Genomic DNA, 14,306 nt, shown 5'->3' with positions numbered 1-14,306 from the left:
GAATGGATATAATTCCCAGGCATGGTTCAGCATGCATAATACATGGCTTAGATTGAGCAAATCTCAACTCTGCATGTAGGTGCTTTTCAGGAGTTCAGTACATAGTCATAAGTGTACAAAGTAAACTTCTCCTGTGAGCAAAAACAAGGAGGTGTCATAGGATGGAGTTTAGGGAGGAACAGATTTAGAATATGGATACCATTAAATACTTCTCTTCAGAAGTTAAGCATTGCATAAAATTAACCAAGTACAGTTGCTATTTGAAGGTTACAGTAGGAGAATAGAGGAAAATATGTGCCTGTCAAGTGAAATAACAAAGTAATTATTCATATACGAAATGTTGAAATGTAGCCTATATATTATCCCTGATTCACATCACCTGTTTTTTCCAAAGGAAATACTAATACAATAAAAGGAGAGGAGGTTATAATATTGATTTTTCATTAGGGACATTTTTGTTCCTTTATTATTGCTGTATCGCTGCTAATGATTTTGTTCTCATTTTGTGCAGCTGGACAATCCTGACGAACAAGCAGCACAAATTAGGCGGGAGCTTGATGGACGTCTTCAAATGGCAGACCAGATTGCCAAGGTAAGAGAAGTGGTGGAAGGGAAGGCTGCTTACTGAGTGTGTGCCCCTTTTTTATGGCACAGGCAGTGTTTATGAAAAGCTGTTTGTGTATTTGTGCGTTGACACCTTCCATCAGAGAAGCACACGTTCTCTGTCATGGCACCTGCCCTCTGGAATGAGATCCCCCAGAGATCCAGATGGCTCCTGCCCTGATGTTGTTCCAGATGTTATTAAGACCTGGCTGTTCTCCCAGGCTCTGAGGCAGAACAAAGGCTGAGCCCCTGATGGATAGTTATATGCTGTTTTTCAGCTGCTCTTGATTTCTTGTTGGTCTTCTACAATTTTTAAAAGCTTTTAAATTGTAAGCTGCCCTAAGTCGTTAAGAATCAGGTGGCCTATAAATTGTATGTATGTATGTATGTATCCCAAGAAGAGAACAACACCTCCACCAATTCAAGCTGGACAAACCACGGTATATAAACAAGGCCCACTCCCTCTTTGCACTGAAGATGTTGCCTAGTCTGGCATTGAAACATCTGCAAGAAAACAACAAGGCTCAGAGAGCACCAAAGACTCCACATATACCCTTACTGTACATGACAGCTTATGCAGTTGTATTGATTACCAGTTCCAGACATTTTCAGTTCATTTTCAAGAAGCGCAGATATATGAAATGTCCAACCAAATTAAGCTACTAATCCCTGAAGCAGAGGGGATAACTTCAATGTTTATGTACCCTATTTTGACAAGAGTTCTTTTGGGGAGTGGGAGTGGAATCTCATAATATGGTGTTATCTTGGGAAAACATTTTTTTGGCAAAACACTCCCAAGATATCCAAGTGGATCTTTGTGTTATTAATAAAATTGTAACCGCTGAGCTGCTGAGCTTGCTGATTGGAAGGTCGGCGGTTCGAATCCGCGTGATGGGCTGAGCTCCCGTTGCTAGTCCCAGGTCCTACCAACCTAACAGTTCAAAAACATGCAAATGTGAGTAGATTAATAGGTACCGCTTTGGCGGGCAGGTAACAGCGTTCCATGTAGTGATGCTGGCCACATGACCACGGAAGTGTCTACGGACAAACGCCGGCTCTTCAGCTTTGAAACGGAGATGAGCACCGCCCCCTGGAGTCGGACACGACTGGACTTAATGTCAAGGGAAACCTTTACCTTTACCTTAATACGTTATTTAGCAACAGCATTTGGAGAAACAGCCTTTCCCTTCTCCTCTTTGACCCCGCATTGTGTGTTTCCCTTTTCCAAAACATTGTCACAGCAGGTACTTCAGAGGAGACCAAAATAGACATAAAAATTAGTAACAGAGCAGAGCCCATATATTTATTTTTATTTCACACATGTTACCATGTATTTCATGCCTTTTCTCATTTTGAACACAATATTGGGTGGTATTTTAGGATTTGATTAGGGCAAGAGAGTCCAAGTTGTACATCCACAGCCATGGAAACTCATGGATTGTCTTTGGGCCAGTCACAATCTCAAAGCCTAGCCAACCTCACAAGACTGGTGGTGGTGGTGAAATCTGAGGTGGAAGTGCTACATATGCTATTCTGAGCCCAAGAAAGAAAGTTGGGATAGAACTCTAACCAATAAATAAAATAATAAAGTGAATTAAAATTACTGTCTTTTGTTGCTTTTTCGTTCAGTCGCTTCCAACTCTTTGTGACTTCATGGATCAGCCCACGCCAGAGCTTCCTGTCGTGGGCTGATCCATGAAGTCACAAAGAGTCGGAATTGTCTTCTACCATAGCTTTATTTGTTTAGCTTACACTTTGCCACAGTTTAAAAATAATATTAATAAAAATAATGATATTAAAATTAATATTAATATAAATATTAATATTAATATTAATATTAATATTAAAAATTAATATTAAAATAATATTAATAAACCACTGGAAAAATATGCTTCTTTTTTTTAAAGAAAAAGGGGTTCCATTTTTATTCTTTCCAACCCAATGGGATGTTGGAAAGAAATTATATGAAGGGGCTAAGGACTTGGTCCATTTTCTGCTGTTAGCAAGATAACTCTCAATGGGACCAAATTTTGTACGATGGGTAAAGCCCATCATTAAAGCTTCAGGGAAAAAAAATCCAGAAATAATTCCCCTAATCTATTCCTGTGGGAGAGGCAGGTCGGCGGTTGCTCAGAATGCTGCTCCATTCTAAATCCCTTCCTGATCATGTGACCCAGCATGGAGCATATGCAGCACCCCCTATGCTTCTCAGTGCATATATACACATAATCACATTCAGATGGACTACAAAGGGAAAGCAGAAGTACATATACATGCAGATGCAACATGTTAATTCATTGCTCAGAAAAGAATACAAATGTGTCCTATGGCTATTACCACTGGTACCCTATCCTATTGGCAAAGGGGTTGGGAGGAATTCCAGAAGCCATGTGCTGCATGCTTTCCCTACCTTGTTATCTTCTGAAAGGATCACTGAATGACTCTAAATTAGATCCTAATTGTCCTATGAGCTGGGGACCTTGCCATTAGTGAAGTGATTCAGGTGTTGGCCTGACATCACGGAGATCCAGGAAGAACTCCACCTTCATCACTAGAAGATCACTGGGTGCCTTTGGGCCAATCATTCTCCCTCTCAGCCCAGCCTACCTCACAGAGATGGTGCTGTAGGGAGAAATGGGAGAAGGAAGTAAAATAATAGCTGTCTAACAGATGTTTGATATAGGTTCTAAAGTGCAATGGAGTTAACTGAAAGAGATTAGTTTGCAAAAGTGAATTAATGTCATTTTTTTTCCCCAAGGGCTGCTACTAGGTAATTTTAGGCCTTGAAGTTAAGGGTTCCCCCCTCCCATTAAGAAAGCCATTCTGATTTACCTCACTTGTCAGACATACCACAAATACTTCTCTCTTCTGTGTCCTGCCATTTCATGATTCACAACTTCTGCATTTCTGATAGGCTAGACTCTAGAGCAAAAGAGCAACAATGGGAGCAAAGGAGCAACAAAAACAAACCAAGCAACAACAATGAACTATGAACTGATTGACAATCCAGATTTTTAAAAAAAAAATACTATTCCTCTGAGCTATTTTCCATTTTAGACTCTATATTATAATCCCAGCTTCTGCTGCTCATTTTCTTGGAAAATGAGCAATACATTTGCATGGAAAAGGATCACACATCTTTAAGTTAAAAATAATAAGCATTGTAACTATGCTGGGCTGACTTCCCCTTGACTATAAAACATTTGGAATAATAAAAAGAAAGGATGATACATTGCGTGGTATAGCCCTGGGACAGCCAAGCATTCCTGTTCCAGGCAATTTTGACTGTAGGGCCCTGGTCCTTGAACACCAAGATCCAGCCTATTCCACCCACCCCCTACACACACACATACACACACATACACTAAATAGTTCAACAGTAATTAGATACTTTCTTTCTATGTTAGTAATCAGTATAAACACTGATATCTATCTATCTCTCATCATTCCAGTAATAATACTATCTACAGCTTGTGGAGTGAGAGGAAAAGCCAGAAACTATGCATTGGGCACAGTGCCTAAGGTAGATAACATCTCTGGCAAATAACCAAGCATTTGCCACAATGTATCACTTTGCTCAGTCTATCACTTTCAAGGTCTATCTCCATTCAAGAACCCATGAGTGTCAGCCCTTCAAGGTAAATCAGACTAGGAAACCAAAGTCATGCAGGTCTATACTACAGTAACAGAATCTTGCAAGTCTGAGTGCACTTCCCCATTTATCTTCATGAGAACTAGGGAGGGTGTTGTCTGAGATGCTTTCTCAGGTTACACTCCTGCCCTAGACTCAGGTTTCTTTTATCTGACCATTGTCTTGGTAGCAGCTCTTCCTTCTGTCCCTCAAAGCCAGTCCTTCTTCCCACTACAGCAAGCTGCCATCTGCCAGAATTTACATGGCTGAAACTGTCTCTTTAGTAACCTCTAATGCATGAAATTGTGTTACACGATTGTGAATATTGTATTCAGCATTTTCCCAAATCCCTAAAAAGAAGGATGCAGAATGTAAAAATGCACATCTTTTGCAAGGATTGGCAGCAGCCACATACCTTCTTGCTTAGAGCTTTCAGTGTAGAATGATAACGGTCCATACGGGAAGGAATTTTTAATGCTTTTAAAGAGATGTTAGTTCTCCATGTATGCAATGCACTCTACATGGGGCTACCCTTGAAGAGTATCCGTAAGCTTCAGCTGGTCCAGAATGCAGCTGCGCAGGCTATCCTTGGTGCCCCTAGATCGACACATATAACACCCTTGCTGCACGAGCTGCATTGGGTACCAGTTTGCTTCCAGGTCCAATTCAAGGCGTTGGTTATCACCTTTAAAGCCCTACATGGCATGGGGCCAGGTTACCTGAGGGACCATCTCATCCCCACAACATTGACCTGCCCCACCCAATCAGGCAGAGAGGGCATGTTACAGATCCCGTCTGTAAGAGAATTCCATCTGGCGGGGTCCAGGAAGTGGGACTTCTCTGCAGCGGCTCCCACCCTTTGAAACATCTTGCTCCTGGAGGTGAGGCAGGCCCTTTCAGTCCTGACCTTCCAGAAGGCCCTGAAGACCTGGTTCTGCCATCTTGCTTGAGGGGGGGAATGTGGGTAGTCATTCTTGGGGGTGGCTTGTCCCTTAGTGCCCCCCCCCGATTGGAATTTTTATAGCCACTTGGATTCTATATTTATTTATATTGTATTTTTATTTTTGTAACTTGTTTTTACTTTTCAGGGGATTTTAATGTTTATTGTTATAGTATTACCTTTATTGTAAACCGCCCACAGTCCCCCTCTCTTGCGGGAGACGGGCGGTAATAGAAGTTTGAAAAATAAATAAATAAATAAACTACGATGGAGATAGGCAGAATTTGCCCCTTCCTAGATAGTATAGTCATTGTAAGGACTAAAGGCAAGTTCTGTTGTTTGAATACTCAAAATGGACATTTTCGGAAAAGTGAAAATATGTGATAATCCCATACAGAAAATTATATGTACCTTAGAAAGTGTTATGAAGTATCAAATATCTCATTAGTTCTTAACCTTTTTCATAGAATGATAGAATGGAAGGATTGGAAGGGACCTTGGAGATAATCTTGTCCAACTCCCTGCCTGATACAGGAATCTATACTAATAAAATCCCTGACATGTGGCAACGCAGCCTCTGTTTATACCCTCCATCTAAAGAGAGTCCACTACCCCAGGAGGAAGTCTGTTCCACTGTTGAACATCTCCTTCCTGACATCTAACCCAAACCTATTTCCTTGACATTTAAACCCTTTGTTTCATTTCTCCCTGTGGTCTTTCCTTCTCCTGGCTAAATATATATAAAGCCTGTCATTGTTCCTCATACATTTTTCCTTCCAGACCCATATCATCTTGGTTGCTCTCCTCTGGGCCTATTCCAGCTTGCTATTATCCTTCATAAAATGCAGTACCCAGAACAGGATTCACTCTTCTGAGTGCAATCTGACCAATGCAGAAGAGGGAGGAATGATGACTTCTCATGATCTAGACATTAGATCCCCACTTTTCTTAGGGAACACAAAGCAGCATCCCTCATTTTGCCCCTCATAAGGACAACTTGGTGAGGGATGTTGATATGAGAAAATGGTTTTACACATTTATAATAAATGGAGTCTTTTCAACAGTACATTCCAAATAAGGTACCAAGAAAAATAAAGGTCTCCAGATTGGATTACTTCTTAATAATAAGACTTCATATTGCTTGGGTAAGAAGACCCATACAGATAAGGCAGGCTGTAAAAAATATGTAAATAATATGATCCTATAATTAGGCATATTATGTCTGGATGGCAAAAGGCCAGATGAATGCTGGTGGGAAGCAAAGAATTAGAGTTTTTGTACATGTTGGTGCCATTTAGTGGCCATCCAATCTGGGTCTGGTACTGTATATCTATTGTAAGTAATGTTGTGCCTAAGAACAAGTAAAGGAGTAAATAAGTACCTAAAGGATAAGTAAATTCTCCCCCCATCTCCTTTATAGCCTAAGAAACTAGGAAGGGTCCCTTCTGACCCTCTTGCCCTGCCCACTATCCAGCTGCGGGCTATCCTGTCACTTCCCTTGGCACTTCCATGAGCCCACATTTCTTGTCTTGCATACTATGCAGAAGGTCATGAATTTTTATCAGTCATTAAAAGCGTTGCAGCGATGGACAATTCCTCATTTTCTAAATAACCTTTTAATGAGGAATCTGTTCCGCAACCTTCCTGTCACAAGTTAACTATTTCTCAAAGTGCCCCAGTGGAGAGATTTGGGCTATGTACTGCCCATTCATTAAAACAAAATTTTGCTTGGAGGAAGCATTTAATTTTCTGGCCCCAGACATGATTCCATAAGTTAAAGACTGATCAGTATAAAGAGTTTTTATCCCTCATGTTGAAAACTAGACAGGATGTAAAATAAGTTGTAAAATAGGAAAGTTGTATTGAGAGTGAGGTGAGTAGAATGTGTGATTGATTTCAGTTAAGGATTCTTAAACTCTTGGACTAAGAGATTGGCCATTGTAATGGTGTGTGGGAAAATCCTTGGGAGAATGGGCCAAGAAATGCTGCCTAGGGAAAGTTCAGATAAGAGACAGCATAGATTTTGTTAAAGTACCATTAGCTCATCTGGTCATATTTACTGTCTGGCCTGCCTAGTAAGGGTGACATCAATCTTGCAAGTCTTAAAGTACAATTCTCCCCCTATCTCCTTTATAGCCTAAGAAACTAGGAAGGGTCCCTTCTGACCCTCTTGCCCTGCCCACTATCCAGCTGTGGGCTATCCTGTCACTTCCCTCGGCAGCCTTTCTTTGCCCAGTCTCCCAGGGTCTTTCCTACATACCATTACAGCCACAGACAAAGATGGGTGAAAGCTCTTCTTAAGATATTTTGTGCCCGAGCAGGAACAGTCATCCTTTTTCTCTCAAGGGCTATGTTTCTTCAAGAGCCAGATGGTGGGAGATCCTGAAAGAAGCTATGCCTGCAGCAGAAATGGGGTGCAGCACACATTATTCCCGAGCAAGAACCTTTTTGAATACTGTCTCTCAAGCAGATGATTATGGGGAGGGGGCAGATAATAATCAGCAAAGATCCAAACTGATTTCTTGATGGGGGAGTTGAAATCAGGCTTTGTATGATCGCTTAACACTTTACAACTCTAATATTATTGCACAAAAAAGCTTTTCCTGCACAGCTGGGTGTTTAGGACTAAAGGATGTAAAGAAACTCTCCTGTTCCCTGATGCAGCACCATAGGCAGTGGAGCTTTGTGTGGTGTTCAGGATTTCAGCCTCACGTTCTGTGGTCATTTGATGTTATTGCTTGTTTTCTTTTTAGGCATGACTTTACTACTTTGATCCTTGTGTTCATCATCTTGTAGCACTCATGGCAGACCTGGTGGCTTAAGGGCAGATTCAATATCAAGATCTGTCTTCATTCTGCTGCTACTTAAATATTCAGACTCTCCCCTGGAACACTGCAAAACAAAGCTGAATGCTTCTGTGCCTAAAAAAGGCAAATGCTTCTCCATCCTCTCCTGCCATTGCACCTGTTCTCCATGTACTTGGTGGGCATTAGAACTTTTCTATGGAACAGACAATAAGAGAGATTTTTCGTGCAAGGGGGATCTGACTCAAACTTACATGTACAGGCAACAGCTGCTTTATGCAAACATCAGGAATCAGGCCAGCTCACACATCTCTTTTGGCTTATTTTTTAGAGCAGTGTTTCTCAACCTTGGCTTCTGGGTGGGGCATTCTGGGAGATGAAGTCCACACATCTTCAAATAAAAGCCTAAACCTTTTGTTTTCAGCAATCACCAGGAAACGGTACATGACTAGTTTCATCAGTATTGGAGAACATCAGACATGGATAGCCAGATCTTATTTCATGGGGTTCAGACCCTCTGTTGGAATTGAACTCATGGACCCTTGCACTCAGATAATGATATGCAATGCATTAGTTTCAGGAGCTATCCAGGTCCTAGCATTCATTTCAGTGGTATTAGAGGAATGGGTATATAGAATCTATCAGAACGGTATATACAGTACAGTCTGGCTTTTGTTGTTTCTTTGAATTAAGAGCTTCATCACAACCAACCATTACTATTCTTTGTACAATTCTTTGTGGGGGGGTTTCCTACTATTATTCATTCATATTTTAAATTGCTGGTTTTCTTTCATACAAAAGCACTCTCCACCCACCCCACCCCCATGTATGGACCAATATTGTCCCATTTACTTTAATTAATTTAATTGATTTGATTTGCTTCTGGGTCCTTTGAAGTTCTGATCATATCTACAACCTGCTTCTACCTGTTCCTTCATGCCTTGAAATCACTGCATACAGTTATTCCACTTGCCCCTATTTACTAAAGCTGAACCTATGAATTGTGGAGTACGACTTTGGAGGGGGGGGGAGTCAGGAACCTATACTTTAAAACTGCCTGCCTAAAAACATATGTAAGCTCCCTATGGCCCCATCTACACATGCAGCAGACAGAGCTGGTGGACTCCAGCTGCAAAGCATAGGTTTTGAAAGCCCAAAGCAGTAAACTGGAGGTGATGCTGAAATATTTTCCCAATAATGTCTGTGGCCATCAGCACAGAACATTTTACATGGGGAGCTCTTCTGAAGTAATATCCCTAATGCATAACTTGAAGTCCATATTGCTCCCATGGCATTCTACCCGCTGGTTCAGGAATGTCCACAGGGTTTGGTAAAAAGTCAGGATGGTAGCCATGATAGTGTGGTTAATGGTGCATCACAACACACATAAAAACCCAATGTAACTTTGATCACACCAACACAGCTGCCTTCCACCTTGTGGATGTCCCTGCTCTGGCTAGATGCTTAGAACCATCTTATAAAATGCCCATTAGCATTCAAAGGTCTTACTTTAAAAGCTTCCTTTATGCAATGACTCGATGAGTTGGCTTTTGACCTAATTTTGCTATTGCATTTTAGGTTTAGTACCTATTGGTAACTTGAGTAGAGTATGTGTAAATATATGCAAACCTGTCAATCATACACTCTTTTTTTTTACTTTCAATCACAGGAGCGCAAATTTCCTAAATTTGTGTCCAAAGAAATGGAAAACATGTACATTGAGGAGTTGAAGTCATCTGTCAATTTACTCATGGCAAATCTGGAAAGCATGCCAGTGTCCAAAGGGGGCTCTGAGTTCAAGTTACAAAAACTAAAACGCAGTCACAACACCTCCATCATTGACATGGGAGAAGAAAACGAAAACCAGCTCTCCAAATCAGATGTTGTGCTATCTTTTTCCCTGGAGGTAACATCTCGTTTTCATCCAATGCATAGATATGTGGGTAATATGAATGTAATTTTGAAGCAACTCAGTGATTGATGACTTGGCAATCAGAGCTTAAAATGGAAGCATGACTTTTAATTCTTTTAGTGGTTGCTCTTTTCTTTTGGGATGTAAGGAATACAGACAGCTAACTTATCCTTGGTCCATCTGAACCAAGCTAACACCATTTAACCACTGCATGGATTTTTAGTATAAAAAATAGCAGATGCATAGCACAGCCTGGGAATATAATGCCAGGTGTAGAGATACTGGGGGGTTCACAGGAAAGACTGATAAGTTGATAAGGCTGATAAGTTAGTGGTTAAGAATGATAAGTTAGTTTCTCACATACTTAATTGACAGCTTGTTTTGCACCCATTATTAATTAATGCTCAGTGTGTTAGGTATAAAAGCTCTGCAAACCTACCCCTTGGCACAGACATGCCATGGCAGAACATTGCACACATACCTGGTGTCCATCCCAGGGAGCATTTCATGTTTACTCTTGTAAGTATTTACCTTTAATAAAGCTTGTGATGATCACACTAGTTTTCAGCTCCCCTTTCCTGGAAATCTCTCATGGATATTGTCCCCTGGATGGCATTTACATTTATATTTACATTTGGGGAAACCACAATACCATCCAATCCAATATTTTTGACACCATCTCCTGGGTTTCAGGCAGGAGTTTTTCCATGCTTTCATAGAGATGCTGGGGATTGAAGCTAGGATCTTCTGGGTGCAAAGCAGGTGCAATACATGGGCTACATGGTGAGGAGTTGTAGCAGAGGAGAACACCCAGGCCCCCTTTCCTTAATCTCTCACTGTGCCTCAAGCAACACAAAAGGAAAAGAGTGGTAGTAGCAGTGGACAAATGATCAAACAGCTGCACCTATGTTCAAAAGATGGGAGAAGCATATGCTTGGAGAAGTCAATCCTAGGCTTCCATGCAGACTGAGCAGGACAGAACAGAAAGCCTTCTTTTAAAGGAGCAAGTGGGCCAGGGCCCTTGTTGAGTTTTCAGTTCCCCTAGTTTCTCCACTGTTGCTAGGTCTAATTGAAGCCCAGGCAGTGGAAACTTTGATTTTCCTTCATCTAGTAAGGTTGAGGACTGGCAAGTCATTCTATCTGTTTCTAAGAGAACAGTGCACAGTTCCTGGTACTAAGGATCTAGCATTCTTGCAACAAGAGGCTTATTGAAATAGCAAATAAAATCAACCCATATAAAGGGGGTGTTGAATCAATTCTGGGCTAAGGTCCATTTTGGCTTTTGAGTATCTGTTAGCCCTTATAGGTGGCCAGACCAGAAAATGGGCTTCACATGTTTGACTGGATCTCTACTGTACTGATGTAGGCTATAGTTACAGAATCTGGAATGCCTGACTCAGTTTTCCCTTCCCTCCTTCTTATACCCCAGGAAGGTAAGGCAGAACCAGTCTGAGTTTCTTCCTAATGTTTTCTTTGTGTCTCAGGCTTAAGGAGCGTTTCTGTATATGTATTTGTAACCACTGCGGCATAGTGTCCTCAAGATCATCTCTGTGGCTCTTTACAGGATCATGCCACATGGCCATACTCCAAAAAGGAATCAGGATAAAGAAGTGAACAGAACAGGAAAAAATATAGATTTGATTTCATTCAATCTGTGTTATAATTAAATCAAATTAAATGCAGTTACAATAATTGTTCCCCCCACATTTAATCATACTCCCGTTCTGTTACATTACCATCTGAGGACAACTTTTGGCAGTGCCAATTAGAGTGTGCCACCTCCTGTAGGATGTCCCCTTCTGCCTCTGCTTTTCTTGGTCCTTTTTTCCCCAGGCAAGCCCATTTTCAAACAAAGCACTAGGCTGAAGCTACCCTTCTTTTTTTATTTTCTAAGAAAACATATGGAGTCCACCTGGGAGTCAGAGATAATGCTGGAGGTCAGCTCTTGTCTGTTCTTGCTTTTTAAGTAAACCATTAACATTAATTAAATTAATTAAAATGTTTAAAAGTCTGGTGGGATAAAGAGCCTAACAGACTCTTAAAAGGGAAGTGGTTACAGGTTGCTTAAAAACAGTGTTTTTGGTTGACGTGAGGATTCTAATTTCAAACAATAACAAATTCCACAACCTTCCAATTTACCCCGATTTCCCCCCTGTACTCCAACATGGTAGATTTTCAGATGCTTTCCTCAAAGCATTATAACTTGTGCTTACTTCTGGAATTGATTCCTTAGGAAAGAACATCCTCCAAGAGACATTTTTTTTTCCCTCTCTCTTACTCTTCTCTAGGTTGTCATCATGGAAGTTCAGGGTCTCAAATCCTTAGCACCCAACCGGATTGTATACTGCACTATGGAAGTGGAAGGAGGAGAAAAACTACAGACTGATCAGGCTGAGGCATCCAAACCAACGTAAGTGTCCATCTTCAGCTCCATTGCATTTCTCCTTTTACTTCAGATATGCCATAAATGAGAGCCAGTTTGGTGCAGTGGTTAAGGCATCAGGCTAGAAACCAGGAGACTGGGAGTTCTAGTCCCTCCTTAGGCACAAAGCCAGTTGGGTGTCCTTGGGTCAGTCACCTTGTCTCAGCCCTGGGAAGGAGGCAATGGCAAATGACTTCTGAAAAACCTTGCCAAGAAAACTGCAGGGACTTGTCCAGGCAGTCACCAGGGGTGAACACTGACTTGAAGGCAAAAAAAAAAAAAAAGCCATAAGTAGTTAAAATATTCATTGCTTATTGTTGTTTGCCTCAACATAAGTAATGTAGCTCTCTGTATGTGATCATCATTCATTCTGGAATTAGCAACTCCTAAGCCTTGAGTCAGCAAAGGCACAGAGCACATTCTTTAGTTTTGTTGAAGTTAGATATAATTGCTGAAGTTAGATATATTTAAAATTAAATAAGTGTTGGATTGTTTTGTTTTAATGAAAACTGGTAGAAAGTTGAATTCTGCTGGTTTAATAATCTGTTCTGTAAAACTGTTGTTTGCAGTATGATCTAAACACTTCTAATTATAGATTCATGTGGTTCCTTCTCTTACCTTCATCCCAGAACTTTGTTTCAAGTTACATTTTCTATAGATGAGGCATATCCTTGTTTGTGGAAATATGTTGGAATGAGTAAAGAGCAGTCTCCTTGGCTGGGTTCATACCATGCAGTAAACCATAATGAATTTTTTTTTGTTTTCCTTTAGCATATCAATTAACCAACCACTGTGATATCTAATCCACTTGGATTAGATAATGAATTACGTCCCTTTTATTAAAAAGCAACCATTAATCTTGGGGGAAACACCGAAGAAGTGGCATGTCACTTGCTAGTTCTGACAAAAAAGAAAATATGAGATCAAGATCACTGATCTCATACCTTTTGTCTAAGGTATGAAGATATATTTACACAATTCATGTTGTCTCTCATGCTGAAGATATATCCTACACATTCTTAATTCTGAATGTACAAGTCACATACTGCCATATTTTCATTATGAAAGAAAGCAGAGTGAGTTGGGTTCACACATTACGTTAAGCTTAGTTTATTTTACTTATAGATTGCTGAATAAATCACAGTGGCTGATTCACAAAACATGATAAGCTATAAACCATGTTTATAAACCAGACTTGCTGGCCTCATACAATTCATTAAGCCAGAAAGCAGGATTTATAAACCTTAGTGAGTGGTTTGCAGAATACTATACTACAACCAAACATGCTACTATATGGCTTAATAAAATGTGCATATCCGTCTTAAGTGTGCTGTAACTATTTATCCAGCCTAAATCTTCCAGCCAATCCATTTTGCCATAAACACAATAAGTATTGTTTCTAACTTAGTCATTTCCTTCTGTTTAAGTATCAGACTCTGCTGCTCTTCACCCACACTCATTAACACAGTGAAATAAAGAATAATCTTGGAGTCTTTAGATAAATCCCAGTTATCGTTTCTGCTGTGCATCAATAACCTGTCTAGACAGGAGTTAGTAGTATTGCTCCTAATGCATGCTGCCCCGCTGAAAGGTGAAAACATGTAAAATATAGGTTGGCCATTAAGACTCTATTCCTTTAAAGTCCCTTCTGAAAAAAAAAATCAATAATTATATTACTTGGAACAGGGAATGTTCCTTGTTCTTATGCTGACATTCAGTTAGCATGATATGTTATTCTACTACAATATTCCTGATTCAGTTTTAAATATAAAATTAAGTCATCTGCATTCTTGGCAGCATTTTAGCAAATTATTTAAATAGAAAATGTTCAAATATGCCAGTGTAATAGATTCAGTAACTGTATGTTGCGTAAAGACATTTTGCTTCGACTGAATTCTACACATCAAACCTGCTGCAGGTTTTCAGATTTCAGATAAAATTGTCCTGTGTTCCTGAATCAGTTAAGTTTATCTGGTATTGTAATGGGAAATAGG

The 14,306-nt window shown here is 40.3% G+C and overlaps 1 protein-coding gene across 4 annotated transcripts in view; it reads left to right on the top strand.

The window, feature by feature from the left end:
- The window catches only part of CADPS (calcium dependent secretion activator), a 393,346-nt gene that overhangs the window by 142,524 nt on the left and 236,516 nt on the right, over window positions 1-14,306 (top strand). For all 4 annotated transcript variants that reach the window (XM_063291524.1, XM_063291525.1, XM_063291523.1 and 1 more), the window contains exons 4-6: window positions 512-592; window positions 9,648-9,884; window positions 12,179-12,300. In XM_063291524.1, the coding sequence (XP_063147594.1) occupies window positions 512-592; window positions 9,648-9,884; window positions 12,179-12,300 (440 nt within the window). The remainder of the gene's footprint in view (window positions 1-511; window positions 593-9,647; window positions 9,885-12,178; window positions 12,301-14,306) is intronic.

Source organism: Candoia aspera, chromosome 2, assembly GCF_035149785.1.
Source record: "Candoia aspera isolate rCanAsp1 chromosome 2, rCanAsp1.hap2, whole genome shotgun sequence".
NCBI classification, from domain to species: Eukaryota; Metazoa; Chordata; class Lepidosauria; order Squamata; family Boidae; genus Candoia; species Candoia aspera.
This window is presented reverse-complemented; position numbering and strand designations above follow the sequence as displayed.